At 37.5% G+C, this 15,346-nt stretch overlaps 1 protein-coding gene across 1 annotated transcript in view; it reads right to left on the reverse strand.

The window, feature by feature from the left end:
- The window catches only part of CADPS2 (calcium dependent secretion activator 2), a 196,045-nt gene that overhangs the window by 54,015 nt on the left and 126,684 nt on the right, over positions 1-15,346 (reverse strand). Inside the window, exons 14-19 of the mRNA XM_019623705.1 lie at positions 13,903-14,044; positions 13,658-13,777; positions 7,918-8,073; positions 6,394-6,541; positions 5,687-5,701; positions 55-129 (exon numbers count right to left, since the gene is read on the reverse strand). Coding sequence (XP_019479250.1) covers positions 55-129; positions 5,687-5,701; positions 6,394-6,541; positions 7,918-8,073; positions 13,658-13,777; positions 13,903-14,044 — 656 coding nt within the window. The remainder of the gene's footprint in view (positions 1-54; positions 130-5,686; positions 5,702-6,393; positions 6,542-7,917; positions 8,074-13,657; positions 13,778-13,902; positions 14,045-15,346) is intronic.

Raw genomic sequence — 15,346 nt, forward strand, 5'->3', positions numbered from 1 at the left:
GTTTGAAAATAATTTTTCAATTTGATTTAAAAAGGTGAATAAATAATACATTACCTTTGAAACTAGCATTGAAATGATTTCTTTTACAGTGCTGTCAATCAAATCATCTATTTTTGAATGGTACTGTTGCTAGATAGTAAAAGATAAAGATGTATTAGTTGATGTGGACACAAAACTTTTGTCATAAGTCATAAATGCTTTAAAGCTACTAGTTATGATATATCAGATTTATTAAAATGATCATTTTGAACATTAGAAGAACAAAACATTGAAAACGATCCACCCAATCAACACTTTTTACATTGCGGTTTGAAAATTTTCCCATGTGCACTGTTGAGTTAAGCAGCTAATGGGGTTATTATATAGATGAATTGAGTTCTTATTCTTATTCAGGCGGAGGAATGTGAAGGATACTTTTTGTCTTCTCCTCTATAATTAAGGTGGCCGTGTATTTTTCTAAAGGGTTGGTTTAGCTGGAGAAGCAAAAAGACTAGAAAAAGATTTAATTAATACAGCATTTCATGTCTGACAACTCTCATTCATAAGTTATTTTAAATGTGCTCTAGAAATAAAATGAGCTCCCAATTGTTCACTCTAAAAGGATCTTTTTGTCAGTGCAGGGAGCAGCAGTTTATACAATTCTTACAATATGCTCAAGCAAGGGCAAAATTAAAATTTCATCAACAAAGGTGAATAGATGGTAACAAATTAATAGGCCATAAAAGGTATAATGAAACGGCACTCACTCCCCATCGTTTTATTACTGCTTCCCCATGAAAAAAGCGCCTTTAAGTAAAGGCAAAAACAAAGATGTATTTAAAATAAACCTGAAAGACTCCTTTTTTTGCTTTCTTTAGAGAATACTAGAGAGCCCCATTCTTAAATTAGCAGGAGCTTCGGTTTCTACGGCGTGTGAAGGCACATTCATTTAAACAGTAATTCTTCCTTTAGAAGCATTTATCTGACAGCCGATTGTCCCCAATAGCCACTTCACAGAAAATATGACTTGTAAAGACTAACCCTATCTTAATGGTTCAAGGCTTCTTGGAACAGCGAACATAATGCGCAGAGTAAAAGTACTCAGGTCACTATAAACATTAGAGCAACTTAACAGCTGCTGGTTGAATGGTTTCCTAAGATGTAAGTTTTTGAAAGCTATTTTTTTCTTCTGAAAACATGTCTCAAAGTTTCCACACAGAACAAAACATCAACTGCTTTGGAATATGCAGGAATGATTCCTCTCCGACAGGCTGACAGTTACAAGTGGTCATCAGCCTGCATAAATAACGAAGAAAGGAAGCATAATTTTGGAGTACGTGAATGATTTTCTTCCTCTGTGTGTGTGTGTGTGTGTGTGTGTGTGTGTGTGTGTGTTGACAAGTGGCCTAAAATGAACACACACGTATGAACGTGGCACTTCCTAGCCATGTATTCCACCCAGTGAAGTGAAATACTAAGGGTCTGTCTCACTTCAGGCCTTACCGAATCCCAAATCAGGGCTCTCCAGAGGACAGACGGAACAGAAACACAGAGGGTGGCTTTCTATTGCAGTAGTGCTGACAGTTTTTGCTTTTGGAACAATTTGAAGACAAGCAAAAGGGCAGAAAATAAAGAAAAAAATGGTGGAAGGGAAAGTGCCTAAAAAAACTGGTTGGTAGTTGAGATGGCCGGGAAGTCCCTCCCTCAGACACAAGTACAAAACAAGGCCCCCAGCTCCAGCTGAAGGGGCTCAGCTGATTGGGCAGTTATGGAGCTTATGCAAATGAGCTCTGGCCTGGCTCACCCCTCTCTTCTCACATCCTTCTCTCCAAATTTGTGTCTGTGCAGCAGGGAGAAATGAAATACCAGACTGAGACTCCTTTTGGGGTAGAATAGGAAAGGGATCTAGCAAATGGGCTTCAAGCTTCTCACTTCCTTCTTATGCAGAAAGTGCTAGAGAACATTCAGGGGTGGAGGCACCCAGACCTCCAAAGCATTCCATATTCTTAAATACGCCTCATCCTCAATGTTTATCTCCATCGGCCATAAATTTCATTTTTTTTTTAACTTAAAAGTAATCAAATGTCATCAGAAGGCTACAGAAAATAGAATACTAGAACTTCCACTTGTTAAACTTTTAGCTTGGACCAATTTTGGCAATTCTTAAAATCAAAAGATGAGCCACTGAAGAGGTCGCTTTTTATTGAAAAGCAGGGAAAGCCACGGACCCTGGTGGTTATCAAATTCTCCTATAACAACAGACTGCTATTTTGATACTGATCTAGCGGAAAGGAGGGGAGAGGAGGAGAGGAGGAGAGGGGATGAGGCAGAGGAAGCTAAAAAGGAAGAAAAGTATACATCTTAAGGCAAAAATTCAAATAATATAAGGTTTTTAGGTTTGCATAAGATTTTGCTACTGTACATTTATCTGATTGCTCTGACTTACACTAATATCAAATCTGAAGACTGTTGGGAACTTCTAGAATCTGCTATAGCTGCACAGTGGGTACAGGTGGGAGCGCTGTGGGTGGAAACGGGGAGATGGCCCCCAAATTCATATTTTACATATACATTCTGCAAAGAGAACCACCCACCTCGTCAGCATATGGTCAACAGAAAGTTAGCTAGAAAAAGTTATTAGGGGATCCCAGACAAACCCAAATATACAAAAACTGATGGCAAAAAAGAACAGAGTTTATCTGCAGCAACATTTATGATACCTAAGCTAAAACTGATAATCACTTAGATGAACAGAGCAAACTTTTGAGAAAATGCTGCAGTTTTTGTATGTAACAATAAAAACCTGTAAAATTCTTAGAATATTTCAGATTGGATCAACGATTCTACATTCCAGGGTTTTGGGAGACTACAAGCCATTCCTAGACTAATTCTCCCCACATCTGCCCTGGAAGGTAAACTGTCGGTGCCTTGCTTCCCCAGCAGAAGATACTGAATTTAAATGAAAACAGCCCTTGAGGACTCTTACTTCTCAGAGGCCAGGGAATTCAGAGATCTGGCACTGGCCTGTAACCCCACCCTCCTACACGCAGGTAAATATCATTTCGCCTGACCACATGGAAACACACAAGAAATAACGACCAATCAAATGCCAGTGTATTCCAGCACTCTTAAAAAGATTTTGGTCCTTCTCTTGGGATGAATTTTAAAGGGATTAGGTTGTTAGTTCTGGGAATGGAAGTATTTTACTGTAATAGAGAACAAATCCTGCACAAGTAGCACCCCACCCCCAGTTACCCCATTAATGTGCTTTCATCCCCAGTGGATGAGCTATGGAATGCAGAGGCGCTGAGGGCAGATGATGGCCTGAGGCCCACGCAGTAATATGCTTTTCTGCAGGGATGGGTAGGGTAACTAGGATTTCTAAACACTGGTGGTTTTGCGCTCTCAACATCTGTCCCGGAGGGACTGGCCTAAGACTGCTGACTCATACGCCCAGCTGTCACATGAGCAGATCATTCGCTCACTGACGACTCCATTAAACACTGTTCTGGGTTGTGGCTGAGCATGTTTGCGTCATCACGTGCCACATAAGGAAACAGAATCATAATTTAGGATCACGGTGGGGCTGCCTTGTGGGTAAGGAGTCACAAAGGCTTTATCTCTAGACAATGACAGTATAACAATTTACTAGAGAGTTTGCAGAGGCAATCCCCTTAGAAGTTAGACAAAGAGCTCTGCTAGGTTTCCCTACGTAGTAAGTACTACATATTTTTACACATTTCCAAATTGTGTGGTTTTTCAACAGCTGTATTTGTTGCTTATTGTAGAATGGAGTCCACAGGCTCACCTATGCATGTGATGTATTTACTAATTTACAACAATTCCAAAACTTATCTGAAGCACATACAGGGAGGGAAAGCCTGTGTCATTATGTGGGTGTATTCGGTGGAGATTTAAAAGCAAAGTATAAAATCCTTCCTTTGCATTGAAATTCTTGTTTACTACTTTCCGGGGTTGCTAACGCATTCTGAACTATATTATTATAGTTGTGTAAAAGTTGTGGGGGACTAATTGTCTCTGGTGAGAAGGTGCAGGTGCAGACATAATGAACAGTAGCAGATTACTCCTCGAAGCCATTCACCTATTAACGTAAAGAATCATTTGACAATGCACCAATGTTTTGTCATTTGTGTATGTGCCCATTTTCTTTTTAAGGACTAGAGTGAGTTGTTTCCGACAGGGGTGGATTTTTAAAGCAGTGACAACAAATCAGTCTGTTCATTCAACAAATATTTACTGAGTGTCTATTGTGTGTCAGGTACTGCAGTGTGTGTTAGAATAAGAATGAATGGATAAATCCATTATTAGTGGGAAGAGGCAAAATGACTATAAACCCAATGGGAAATGGTTGGGCTTATTATAACTGGACTTAAGACAATATTCTCAAGCAGACAATCAAAGGCTTACATCTGGGTATTGAAAAACACGAGGAGGTAGAGATAAGCCATCGATATCCAAACCAGCTGCCTCCTGATTCAGATAATTAGAGATAATAAATCACGTTGTAAGTTAAGTGATCAGAGAATGATAGTTACTGAACATTCCACAATGCTTACATTATTAGTTACTTAATCTGTAAGGTTATATGCTATTGTATTAGGAATACATCTTTTCCCCCTGCACTGCCCCCAAAATGAAATATGTGTATATATTCATAAATTATGGTCAAATAGCTAACGTTTGTATCTGGGTTAAATAAGTATGAAAATCACAAATAGTGTGCCTTCTCATCTTTTTTCACAGTTATCTACTTAAATCCTTCTGCTTCGATGAGAATTGTTAGCCCAGTAAAGAGTCTCGTTGAGATTGATTCAACTGCAAGACTTGTAAGATTTAACATAAGAAAAATGTATTTAATATACAGCACACACAAAAATTTGACTTATACATATACATATATGTAATCTAGTCTCTCTCTCCCCCTCCACCCTCCACCTCCCATCTCTCTATTTTTTTTTCTAGTAAATCTTGTGTGCATAAAGGTTTTCCAACCATTGTTCCTCTGAGGTTCTGGGTGGTACCTAAAGAAAACCTAGTGGTGGGGGAGGGGACATGCTCCTGACACAGGCCTGCCTTTCTGCCCTGACTCTCATGATGGTGACATCCCACACCATGAGTGGGAGGGAAGACTTTCACTGGTGGGCATGTACCTCACTGAAATCCACAAGTTCGTTCTTTTGTATGAAGTGATCTGGAGAGTGGCCTTCCAGCCTTCGAACTTAGGGGTCACCCTGACATATGCTCTATGTCATGTAAAGCCCCAAACTCTAAATTCTTCTAGTGGGAGTGAAAGTATATACTAAAGCTATATGTATCTTGAAAATGTTAATAGTCATTCTGTTACTGATTTTATGTAGTTTAAAGGAGGCTGAGTTCATTGGGTTTGAAATAATTTTATGCTTAAAAATCTAATTTGTATTATAGATTCTGCAGCTTGACAGGGAAGAAACATTCCTTGTGACAATATTTATTAAGATGTAAGCATTTCCATATGTTTTAATGTGTCTTTGGCTTATTGCTGTGCTACAGTAAGCTCCTAGTGTTTTACTCACTGACAGAAACCAAAAACCTGAAAATGGAATTAATTACATTATTTAAGTTTGAAAAGATGAAAATAAAAAATGTGCACTTATGAAAATAAAAATTCAAATGAGAATGTGGTTAAAACAAAACACATGAGACTTACCCACTGACTATCAAACTGGATCATGTCATGGAAAAAAAAAGACGATGAAGGAGAACATAAGGGAAGGGTAGAGAAATCATGAAAAAGTCATTACAATGGGGAAAAAAGGCAACAAAATGTCAACTTAAACAGATAGCTAAGAAAAATCAATCCATTCTCACCCAATCACGACTCTCAACAAAAATAAATCTATTGCTGAATATAGAACAAAACAAAATATAAATAAAATGGAAACAATGGGATATTTATGGAAAAGAATGAAGCCTAATTTTCAAGTATGTTTCGCCTTGGTCTACAAAACAGAAACTTTTGTGTGAATAAAATATATCATATGCTATTTTCTGTGGCTTGTTTTTGGGATGAAACCTTTGGATACTCTAGATTTGTATAAACAAAGCAGGTAGCCTTTTCATTTGCTTATGAAAAGTAAGCTTTATGTAAATACATAACACCTAAGCTGTTAAAAGGTGTATCTGAAATTCAATGGCCATTTATAAAATTTTAGGTAATCTTCATATAAAAAAGAAGAAACTAACTGAAACAAAGGATAAAGGGCATTCCATGGTTATAGTAAAGAAAAGACCAAACACTTGCATTGGGGAACTTGGTCTTTTAATCTAATTAGGTGCCTGACTTCTGGAAACAGCATCCTCCCCTGGTAGGGCACCCCATGCTGCATTTCCACACATGACACTCAATCCACTTACCTCTTGGCCTCCATCCAGGGCACAGAGTTTGGTGCTTTGCTTTTTGGCATCTACTAACACATTAAACATGGTACACACAGAAGCTGGGATGCGCAAGTCAGTGGTTTTGCTCGCCTTTTGTAGTTTGAGTTCAAAGGCAGTTCTTGTTCTGGTCATTAAAACATGAATTCAGAGTAAGAAATTTTGACATGCATCCCACCTGTTCTGTAAAAGTGAAATCCACACTACAAGATGCTAATTTAAAACATGCAAATAAGGGCTGAGACCTTGCTTGGGAGCTGGGGGTGGAGTGCTCGTCTTTTCAGGTGTCTCACATGAAAGATCAAGCTGTGATATTTTATACTAATCACAGCTTTTGCAGTCAGACAATATCTCTACCCAAATGAAGCTATTTGCTACATCTAGCGTGTCAGTCTTCTAAATGGAAAAACCCCATAGTTTTACTTAAATGCCTGAATTAATAACAAAGGAGAAAAAAATCACTCGTTTCTCCGCAATACGCAGGAGAAATCCTCTATGGGAGGATTTGCCAAATAAAAAAACCCTACAAGACTGGAAGATTCTAAACCCTCGTAATTAATGTACAACACAGAATATGTAATTCTTTGACATCACTTAGGATCTCTTCCAAATACCTGAAGTTGCAGTTTAGGCGTTTGAAAGCAACTGCAAGACAGTTAATTTGAGATTGGTCTTGTTAAGTCTCCAAAGAATATCCATTGATTTGAGATATGAGAATCACAAATGATGACCATTTTTTTAAACATTAAATAACCTAATTCATGACTTGGCCTTGGAAGGTCATTAAACAGTATTCTAACGACGGGATTTTTCTTGCTTTAAAGAATTCAGGATTATTCATTGTCTCCAGTGTTAGTTATCCCACCCAGCTGCCCCCCATTGTTGTACCTATCATGAACATGGGCAACACAAAAACAATGCTTGGCTGCTTAGGATGCAATTCTGATTCTGTAAGAACTGTATAAAAGAAAAGAAAGCACATTTGGCAGAATCCAAAGCCTCATAACTTATTTCTGGTTCAGTTTGGAAGAATGGGAATGGATACTTGGAACTCATCTGGTGGGGACAGAGAATACCAGAAAACACAGTTGGGGGCACTGATCATCATTTGAGATTGCCACGCTGTTTCCCAGCACACAGATAGGATGCACCAAGGGTTTAACAGACCTTTTCCGTACGCCTCAGGAGGTATGGCCTTGGGAATTTAAAAGACAGTATTCCCAGAGACAGAACAATAAGCACAACAGAAATGATTAATATGGCGTGGGTGCTATGCTGAGGGCAATGTTTAGGGGACTTGAAAAAAACTATCAGGCCCATTTTGTTAATTACATGGGTCCCCAGGATTTAGGTCAGAGAACCCAATAACCATTGCATTTTGGAACAGTGGTACATATGAAATCTTTCCTGTGACAACTATTTAACAGGTACTCGGTGAAAAGCGGTATTTTGGGTATTTTGGGTGCTGGAATATTAAGTAGCAACTTGAGAACATGCATCTACCTTTTGACACAGGCCTCTATCATATCACTGGCCATTAGTTTAAGTCTTTGCTCTAAGTGGTGGGCAAATTCTTGTTCTGGCCAGTGCAGATCAAGGACAAACATTTGCAGTGCATCAAGTTTCCAAAAAAGGTCTTCTGATGTTGCAGAGCCATTGCTAGAAGAAAAAGAAAAAAAATGAAGAACGTCATGAGCCTCCAATGTTAGCTCCGGGGATTGCTAACACATTGTTTCCTCCTTTTTGTACCAATTGCCATCATCGAAAAAATACCACATGAAATCTCTAATGGTCACTGTTTTCTCTGTTCAACCTTCTAATTCCTCCTTTTCACTTCTAATGAAAAAGGCAAGGAAGGAGAACAGAATAGAAATAAATATAATAGGAAGGTTTCATAAAAAGGGGCAAAATGGATAAGGATACTTCAGTAAGGAAAGAAATCAAATTGTGTACATAAGAACAAACACTTTAAATGTTCTTTACTAATCTCTTGGATAAAATACGTAAATATTGGGTTGTCGGAAAAGTCATGACATATTTTGTCTATGTTTAATGATATATTGCCCGTTTTGTTTGATAACCTTTTGCCATCTTTCAGTGAGTTTCATTATTCCTCATTCATGGAAGGACCTGTCTTTATTTGTGAAAAAGTGAACAAGGTGCTGATTTACAGCCTCATCTGAATTGAACGTTATACCATGCAAGGAGTTTTGAAGAGAGCGAAACAAGTGGAAGTCTGACGGCACAAGGTCAGGCGAGTATGGTGGGTGTGGCAACACATCCCATCCAAGCTCCAATAATTTTTGACGGCTGATCAAACTTGTGTGTGGTCTCACGTTTTCATGATAGAACACAACTCCTTTACAATTAACAAGCTCTGGACGTTTCTGGATGATAGATTCATTCAAACTGTCTTATTGCCGACAGTACACATTCGAATTGATTGTTTGGTTCCTTGGTAGAAGCTTGAAAAATATGACACCTTTAAAATCCCACCACGCTGAGAGCATAACCTTCTTCTGATGAATGTCTGCTTTCAATGTCGTTTGAGGCAAATCATCATGTCGGGACCAAGACTGTGCACCACATTGTTGTAAACATTCCACTTCTCATCACCAGTTATCAGTCGCTTCAAAAAAGGATTGTTTTCCTCACGTTTAATGAGCATATTGCAGATGTTTATACGTGCTGTCAAATGAACTTCTTTGAGTGCATGCGGAACCCAAATATCGAGCTTACTTACATATCCCACCTTCTTCAGGTGGTTGTGAATGCTTAAATGATGGATGTTTAATGTTACTGCAATCTCTAATGTTGTGTAACGTGGGTTTGACTTGATCAATGCCTTTATTTTGTCGTCATCAACCTCGGTGGGCCTCCCTGACCAAGGAGCGTCGTTGAGATCAAAATCACCAACACGGAATTTCGTGAACCATTATTGGCACTGACGTTCTTGTAGAGCATTGTCACTGTAAACTTTATGCAACTTTTCACAAGCTTGACACACGCTCTTCCCTTTATGGAAGTAAAACAGTAAAATGTGGCAAAAATGCAGTTTGGTTTTCCATCGTCAACTTGCAACAATCTCCAAAGCTCAACCAAATCGCTCAATTTTTTTAGAATGAAGCTGGAACTGTCAGCTGTCAAATGACATAGCAATAACATAGATGCGAATGACTCTAGTACTTCCAAAAATCAACTAGTGCCATCTGTTGCAAACATGCGTCATGACTTTTCCGACAACCCAATATTTCTTTCTAGAAATTCAGAAAAGTATGTTTTATGCAAGAAGATCCATATAACAGCGACTACTAGCTTTACTCTTCTACTCAAGGATATGGGCCTCTGTCATCACGACGGATGGCTTCTGTCTATCTACTGGTATGTACATACAGGACACTTGGCTTTCTCAATTACAGGTAAAGGCGAAACAGGTATTGGAAATGAAATAACAGGTTGGGTAGGGAAGCAAATCTGAATTCTGTTTTGAAATGCTTTTTGGATTTTCTAGCTCATAATTAAATTTAGCAGTACAAGGTATGGTCTAACCCAGAAACGCTATTTAGGATGCTCTGAAGTTGCAGCAAAATCATGTATATTTTAGATTCTCACTTCTGTCTAACTATGGAGCCCAGATCTATTGTACATTCACTACTGTGGTCAAGTTACTCTGTAGTTTCACACTATGTATGAAGGTCATTTACACCAGGGTACATATAGTATTTAGGGTAAGGATAATACTATTACTTTCCATTATGCAAGTAGATAGCTTAATAGGGAAACAGATGTTTTTGAAAGTAAAATATTCCTACATTAAAACATATTGAAACTTAATTGTAAAAGAGAACGAAAGAAAAAAAAGTTGCTGTGGGATTCATTTCTCCTCAGCTTTCCAATATCTGTTTAAGATATATTAATCTAAAATTTATATTTTTAGTTTGCAAAAGAAAATTAAATAAATTCATCACAAGGGCATGGGAGAAAACTTTTTATAAAAAATAAAATTATTTTAAATAGTCACATTATTTAGATAACTATATCTTATTTGGCTAGCATAAAAACATCACTTCTCACTCTGGCTAATTAAAAGCTCGTGTCTGTCCCCACCCCCTGCCTCAGCATCTTAGCTCTATCACCAACCTACTTTGCTTTCCTCCTCCTAGTCTGCCAGTATTTCCACATGATCTCCTTGTCTAGCCAAGATGTCCTCAGAGTTAAATTCTCAAGGAACCATCCACAGCAAAGCGCTGAACCCTACCCACGGCACCTCATTCACTCAATATCTCCTCACCTTAATATTTAGTCCCCCCAAAGTACCATTAAACAAAAGAACCAGATAACACCGTGCTGACCTTGGTGTGAAAAATCTTTGAAAAACCCCTCTACTTACTTCTCCTTCATGTCATATATATAAAAAAACAAACAAATACAAGAGAAAAAAATGAACAGGCAAAATGTCCCTTTATATCCATAGTGTACAATATGGTAGATTACAGGACCTATGTTTTAAGAGTAACTGAAAATAACTGGCAAAGAAGAAAATCTACTTAACATTTTTTTACTTACAAGAAATATAAGTAGCTATTTGAAACATGTATGCATTCTTTAACAGCGTTAACAAAATAGCAACAGCAAAAGCCATAATCAAAACAAAACCCCAAGTAGTAAAGACAGAATTCTATTAAAAATTGACTTTCTCATAATGTGTAACAATTAAATCTTTATAGAGAATATGAACATATGTTTCTTCTCTTCTTTAATGCTATGGTAAGATTCTGAACAACAACTGTTTAATTGGAAATGTAATTAACAAATGTTTGTTATAATTAAATAGATAGATGAAAAAATGTAAACCAGTTTTTTCTGAAGTCAATATATATAACCTGCAATTTTTTTTCCGAAACTTTCATTTTCAAATTAGTGACTTATTATAATCAGTGACTTATTCCTAAAAGTATTATTAATTGATTAAATAATTCAAACATGAATAATGGACTCAGTTAGTTTCCTAAAAATGCCAGCAGGAAACTTATCTTACCAGTATTCACTTTTAGAGCTAAAAAACTGCGAATGAAGATTTTATATACAGGGAGAGATACTGGGAAGCACCTAAGGTGATTTATACATTAGCAGATGGGGTATATCTTCAAACCCATGGTTACTTTGAATTACTAACCTTTACTTAATCAGTACTCGTACTTTTAATTTCTTATATACGTGAAACAAATGTTTTTTGCTATTTAATGCTTTCTAGCAAAAGTTCAAAACTTTTTTGCAATGACCTCATAACATTATGAGTAATTCTGACAAAGAGTCTAATGTTGATCATCTTGGCAGGTAAAGATAATGGTGACTAACTTGGAAAACATATTTTTGATTTGCTCAGAATGATGAAAGTACAAGCCCTTAATTTACAAAGCCAAAATCTGTCATGGTTCCTGTCCTGAGATGTAGGTCACTTTAAAAAGGGACTCCCAAGAAAGAGATTCCAGGTTGACACATATTTCAAAGCTAATAAAATAGTGATGACAAAAAAAACCAACCAAACAAACAAAAAACCCTAAATGTCCCAAGGTAATGCCCACAATAGTGTTCTTGATAAAATCAAGATTGTTAAATAGATGAGAAATAAGGATGAATAGGAGTTAAACTATTAAACAGTATAAAGAAGTAGGAAAAAACCTCATAAACTTAGAAAGGCTCCTTATGTTTCCTAGATAATTCCTGAGCACACACAGACACCATTCTACATGCTATAAAGACCCAAAGCATTTGCCTATAAGTCACATGTGACCTAACATCCTAATAGTTATTATGAGTACAGTGATGATGTTTAACTTGCAGAAATATTGCCAAACTATTTTGCAAGTTCTTGTTCTCTTCCTTGGTCTTTTCTTCTGTCTTTTCCCAACTGTATGCGGCCTAGGTTGGGAATAGATTTGACAGTGGAAATAGCTTAGGTGGAAAGGGTGCTGAACAAGTTCTTAAGTCACTATATTCTCTGGAAGCAGAATCATTAACAATAGGGTGAGGGCTTTGGAGTCAAGCAAACCTGGGTTCAAATCTTACCTCTGCTGCTTACTCTGAGATATTGGACACATTTTGTTTCTTATGCTTTATGACTAAATTTCCTTAACTGTAAAATGGGATTAATGACATTTACCTCACAGGGTTGTTAAATGCAATAAAAAATTTGACTTTGCACCTGGAACATAAAAAACTCCCAATAAGTGATAGCTATTTATCTCTTTCTAATGATTATTCTTTGGGCCAAGTCTGGACTATTATTGGGTTCATTTGATTGTTGTGAAGGTTATACTTTTGAAAATGATACAGTTTAAAATAATGATGATTGATGATAGTAATAATAATAATAATTATAGTAGTAACAATAATAATATAGAGCAGTAGCTAGGATGTGCACCAGGCACTTTTCATAGATTTTTTTTTTTAATCCTCACAAAAATGTCTTTCAATTAGGTGTCATAACCATATTAGAGCTGAGGAAAGTGAGTCTAAGAAAGACTTAACAATGAATAAACTAGGATCTAAATTCGGGGCTGATTGACTTGAAGCCCGTGTCTGTTTCCTTTTAATGAATCTGCTGCAGGCAGGCTCATCGCAACATGGAGTTAATAAGTATGGTTTTCAATGACATAAAGATTATTTAAAATATCTAGGTGTATCAACTGATATATGAAAGGACTAAAAAGACCTTGCTGGAACTAGGAAGTAAAAGACAACCCCTTCTCTGCAACCAGCAAAATCCTTTCTTTAAAAGTCAGACTAAGATAAAAACAGAAAAAGATTATATCTTGAAACTATTTTTACAATGGTTTTCTATACGCACAAGAGAAGTCATGTGGGCATAACAAAGCTGGAGCCAGCTAAGCATCCCGGACACACTGTTCACCACGCTGATTGTCGGAATTTGGAGAACTCTGGTTATATCACTTAGGCCAGAGTCTACAACCTGGGTCACAAAATGACCCTTGCCCCACAGATTACACATGAACTAGATCAAACCAGTGAGTGGTTTTTTTTTTTAAAATCTATATCATTTATCACCCATGTGCTAAGCTTAGCGTTAAGAGCTTAAATAACTCAAACAAATAAACCCCAAACACAGTACTCCTCAACCAACGATGATAAATGCCATGCAATCTGAAGACATCTGCGCAGAACACAGCCCAGGCCATGCATTAGCTAACACACCACCAGGAAATAAGTGAGGAATACACACGTGGACTCATATAAAGGAGCCATCCACGAAGGAGTAGAAATGCTAGGAATCTGTGGAAGATTAAGAGGCAGACTTGGAACTTTTGGAAGAGCTACATTGGGAAGACTGTTGGCGATATTCCTGTAAAGAAACAAACAACGTGGGAAGGGACCACCATGAGCAATACCTACAGATGGCCATGTGCCAAGTCATCAGGTCAGGACAGAAGAGGCAGATGCTCTATGGGCACTGGGCTAGGTACCTACTTGACAGGCTGCCACGTCTCTTGCTCAAAGCCTCTGTGAATTGACTGGGCGATGGAGGACTCCATGAGATCGACGTAGCGGACAACCAAGGGCACAAAGATTTCTTGCAAGTGTTTGTGAAATTTTCCATTACATAAAAGTGCTGAAATAGTCAAGCAGAAACAGTGTTTGTCAGAGGGATAATATTAGGCATTTGGAAAATCTGGGCGAAAAAATTTTTCCTGAAAGAGTCTGACAGGAAGAACTGATCAAATGCAGATGATAATAGATCTTGCTCCTACTGAATATCATATCATGAAAAACAGATCAAGAAGTATAACTGGCCTTCTATACATGGCTCTCAAAACACAAATAGATTGCATTTCTATAAAATGTTCCTGGACGGTGGTATGTTTTTACTTTCTAAGAGGTTTAATGTATGAGGTATACGAGGACTTGCTAGAGATTCAAGGGAGCTGGTGGATCACTGAAGGTCCTGATACATGTAAATACAGCAATTAAACAGTTACAATTCCTGTGCTATGCTGTGTATCACAGAAGAGCTAAACTTATTCAATTCTAAGAGCTAAGCCTGATTACTAGGAAAAAAACTTGTTAAATTCACCAAGAGGGTGACTGTGGCCTTGTGAACGTCTATTCTAATTCATAACCTTTTTAGTTATTTGTGGATTTTCTTTTAGTAATGACTTTCCAAACTACCTTTAAAATCAGTCAGAACATCACATGCATTTTTCAGATGTCCATTTGTTTTTAATGTGTGGAACATTCTACCTAAAGCAGTTGTAAAAGACTTTAGAATTTGTGTTATTGCGACAGGGCTGCTAGGCGAGGTGTACCTACCTCCATCAAAGGATGGATACTTTCTATAAACAGGGCATGCTTTCATTAGAACATATGTCAGTGCTGTGGACTCAACGTTTGCGTTCCCCACAAATTCTCATGTAGAAATCCCAACACCCAATGTGATGGTATTAGGAGATGGGGCCTTTGAAGGGTAATTAGGTCATAAGGGCAGAACCCTCAAGAATGGGATTAGTATCCCCATAAAGGAGATCTTAGAAAGATCCCTTGACACTTTTACCATGTGAGGACATAGCAAGGAGATGGCTGTCTATGAAGCAGGCTCTCACCAGACACAGAATCTACCTACAACATGATCTTGGACTTTCCAGCCTCCAGAGAAATAAATTTCTGTTGTTTATAACCCACCTAGGCTGTGATATTCTGTTATAGCAGCCCAAACGGATGTGCCTACATTGCACATGAAAAAATAGAGAATCTGTAGGAAAATGCTAAGTAATACTCAATAAAGAATTTGTAATGTTTGGATGATGGGACATATTTTTCAAGTGAACATATCTTAACCGTCCATCGGGCACAACTGATCTCACAGATTGTTTTGAATTTCTGTTGATTTTTATACTGAATTTATGTAATAAACATA

This window comes from Hipposideros armiger, unplaced genomic scaffold (genome assembly GCF_001890085.2).
Source record: "Hipposideros armiger isolate ML-2016 unplaced genomic scaffold, ASM189008v1 scaffold_559, whole genome shotgun sequence".
NCBI lineage: Eukaryota > Metazoa > Chordata > Mammalia > Chiroptera > Hipposideridae > Hipposideros > Hipposideros armiger.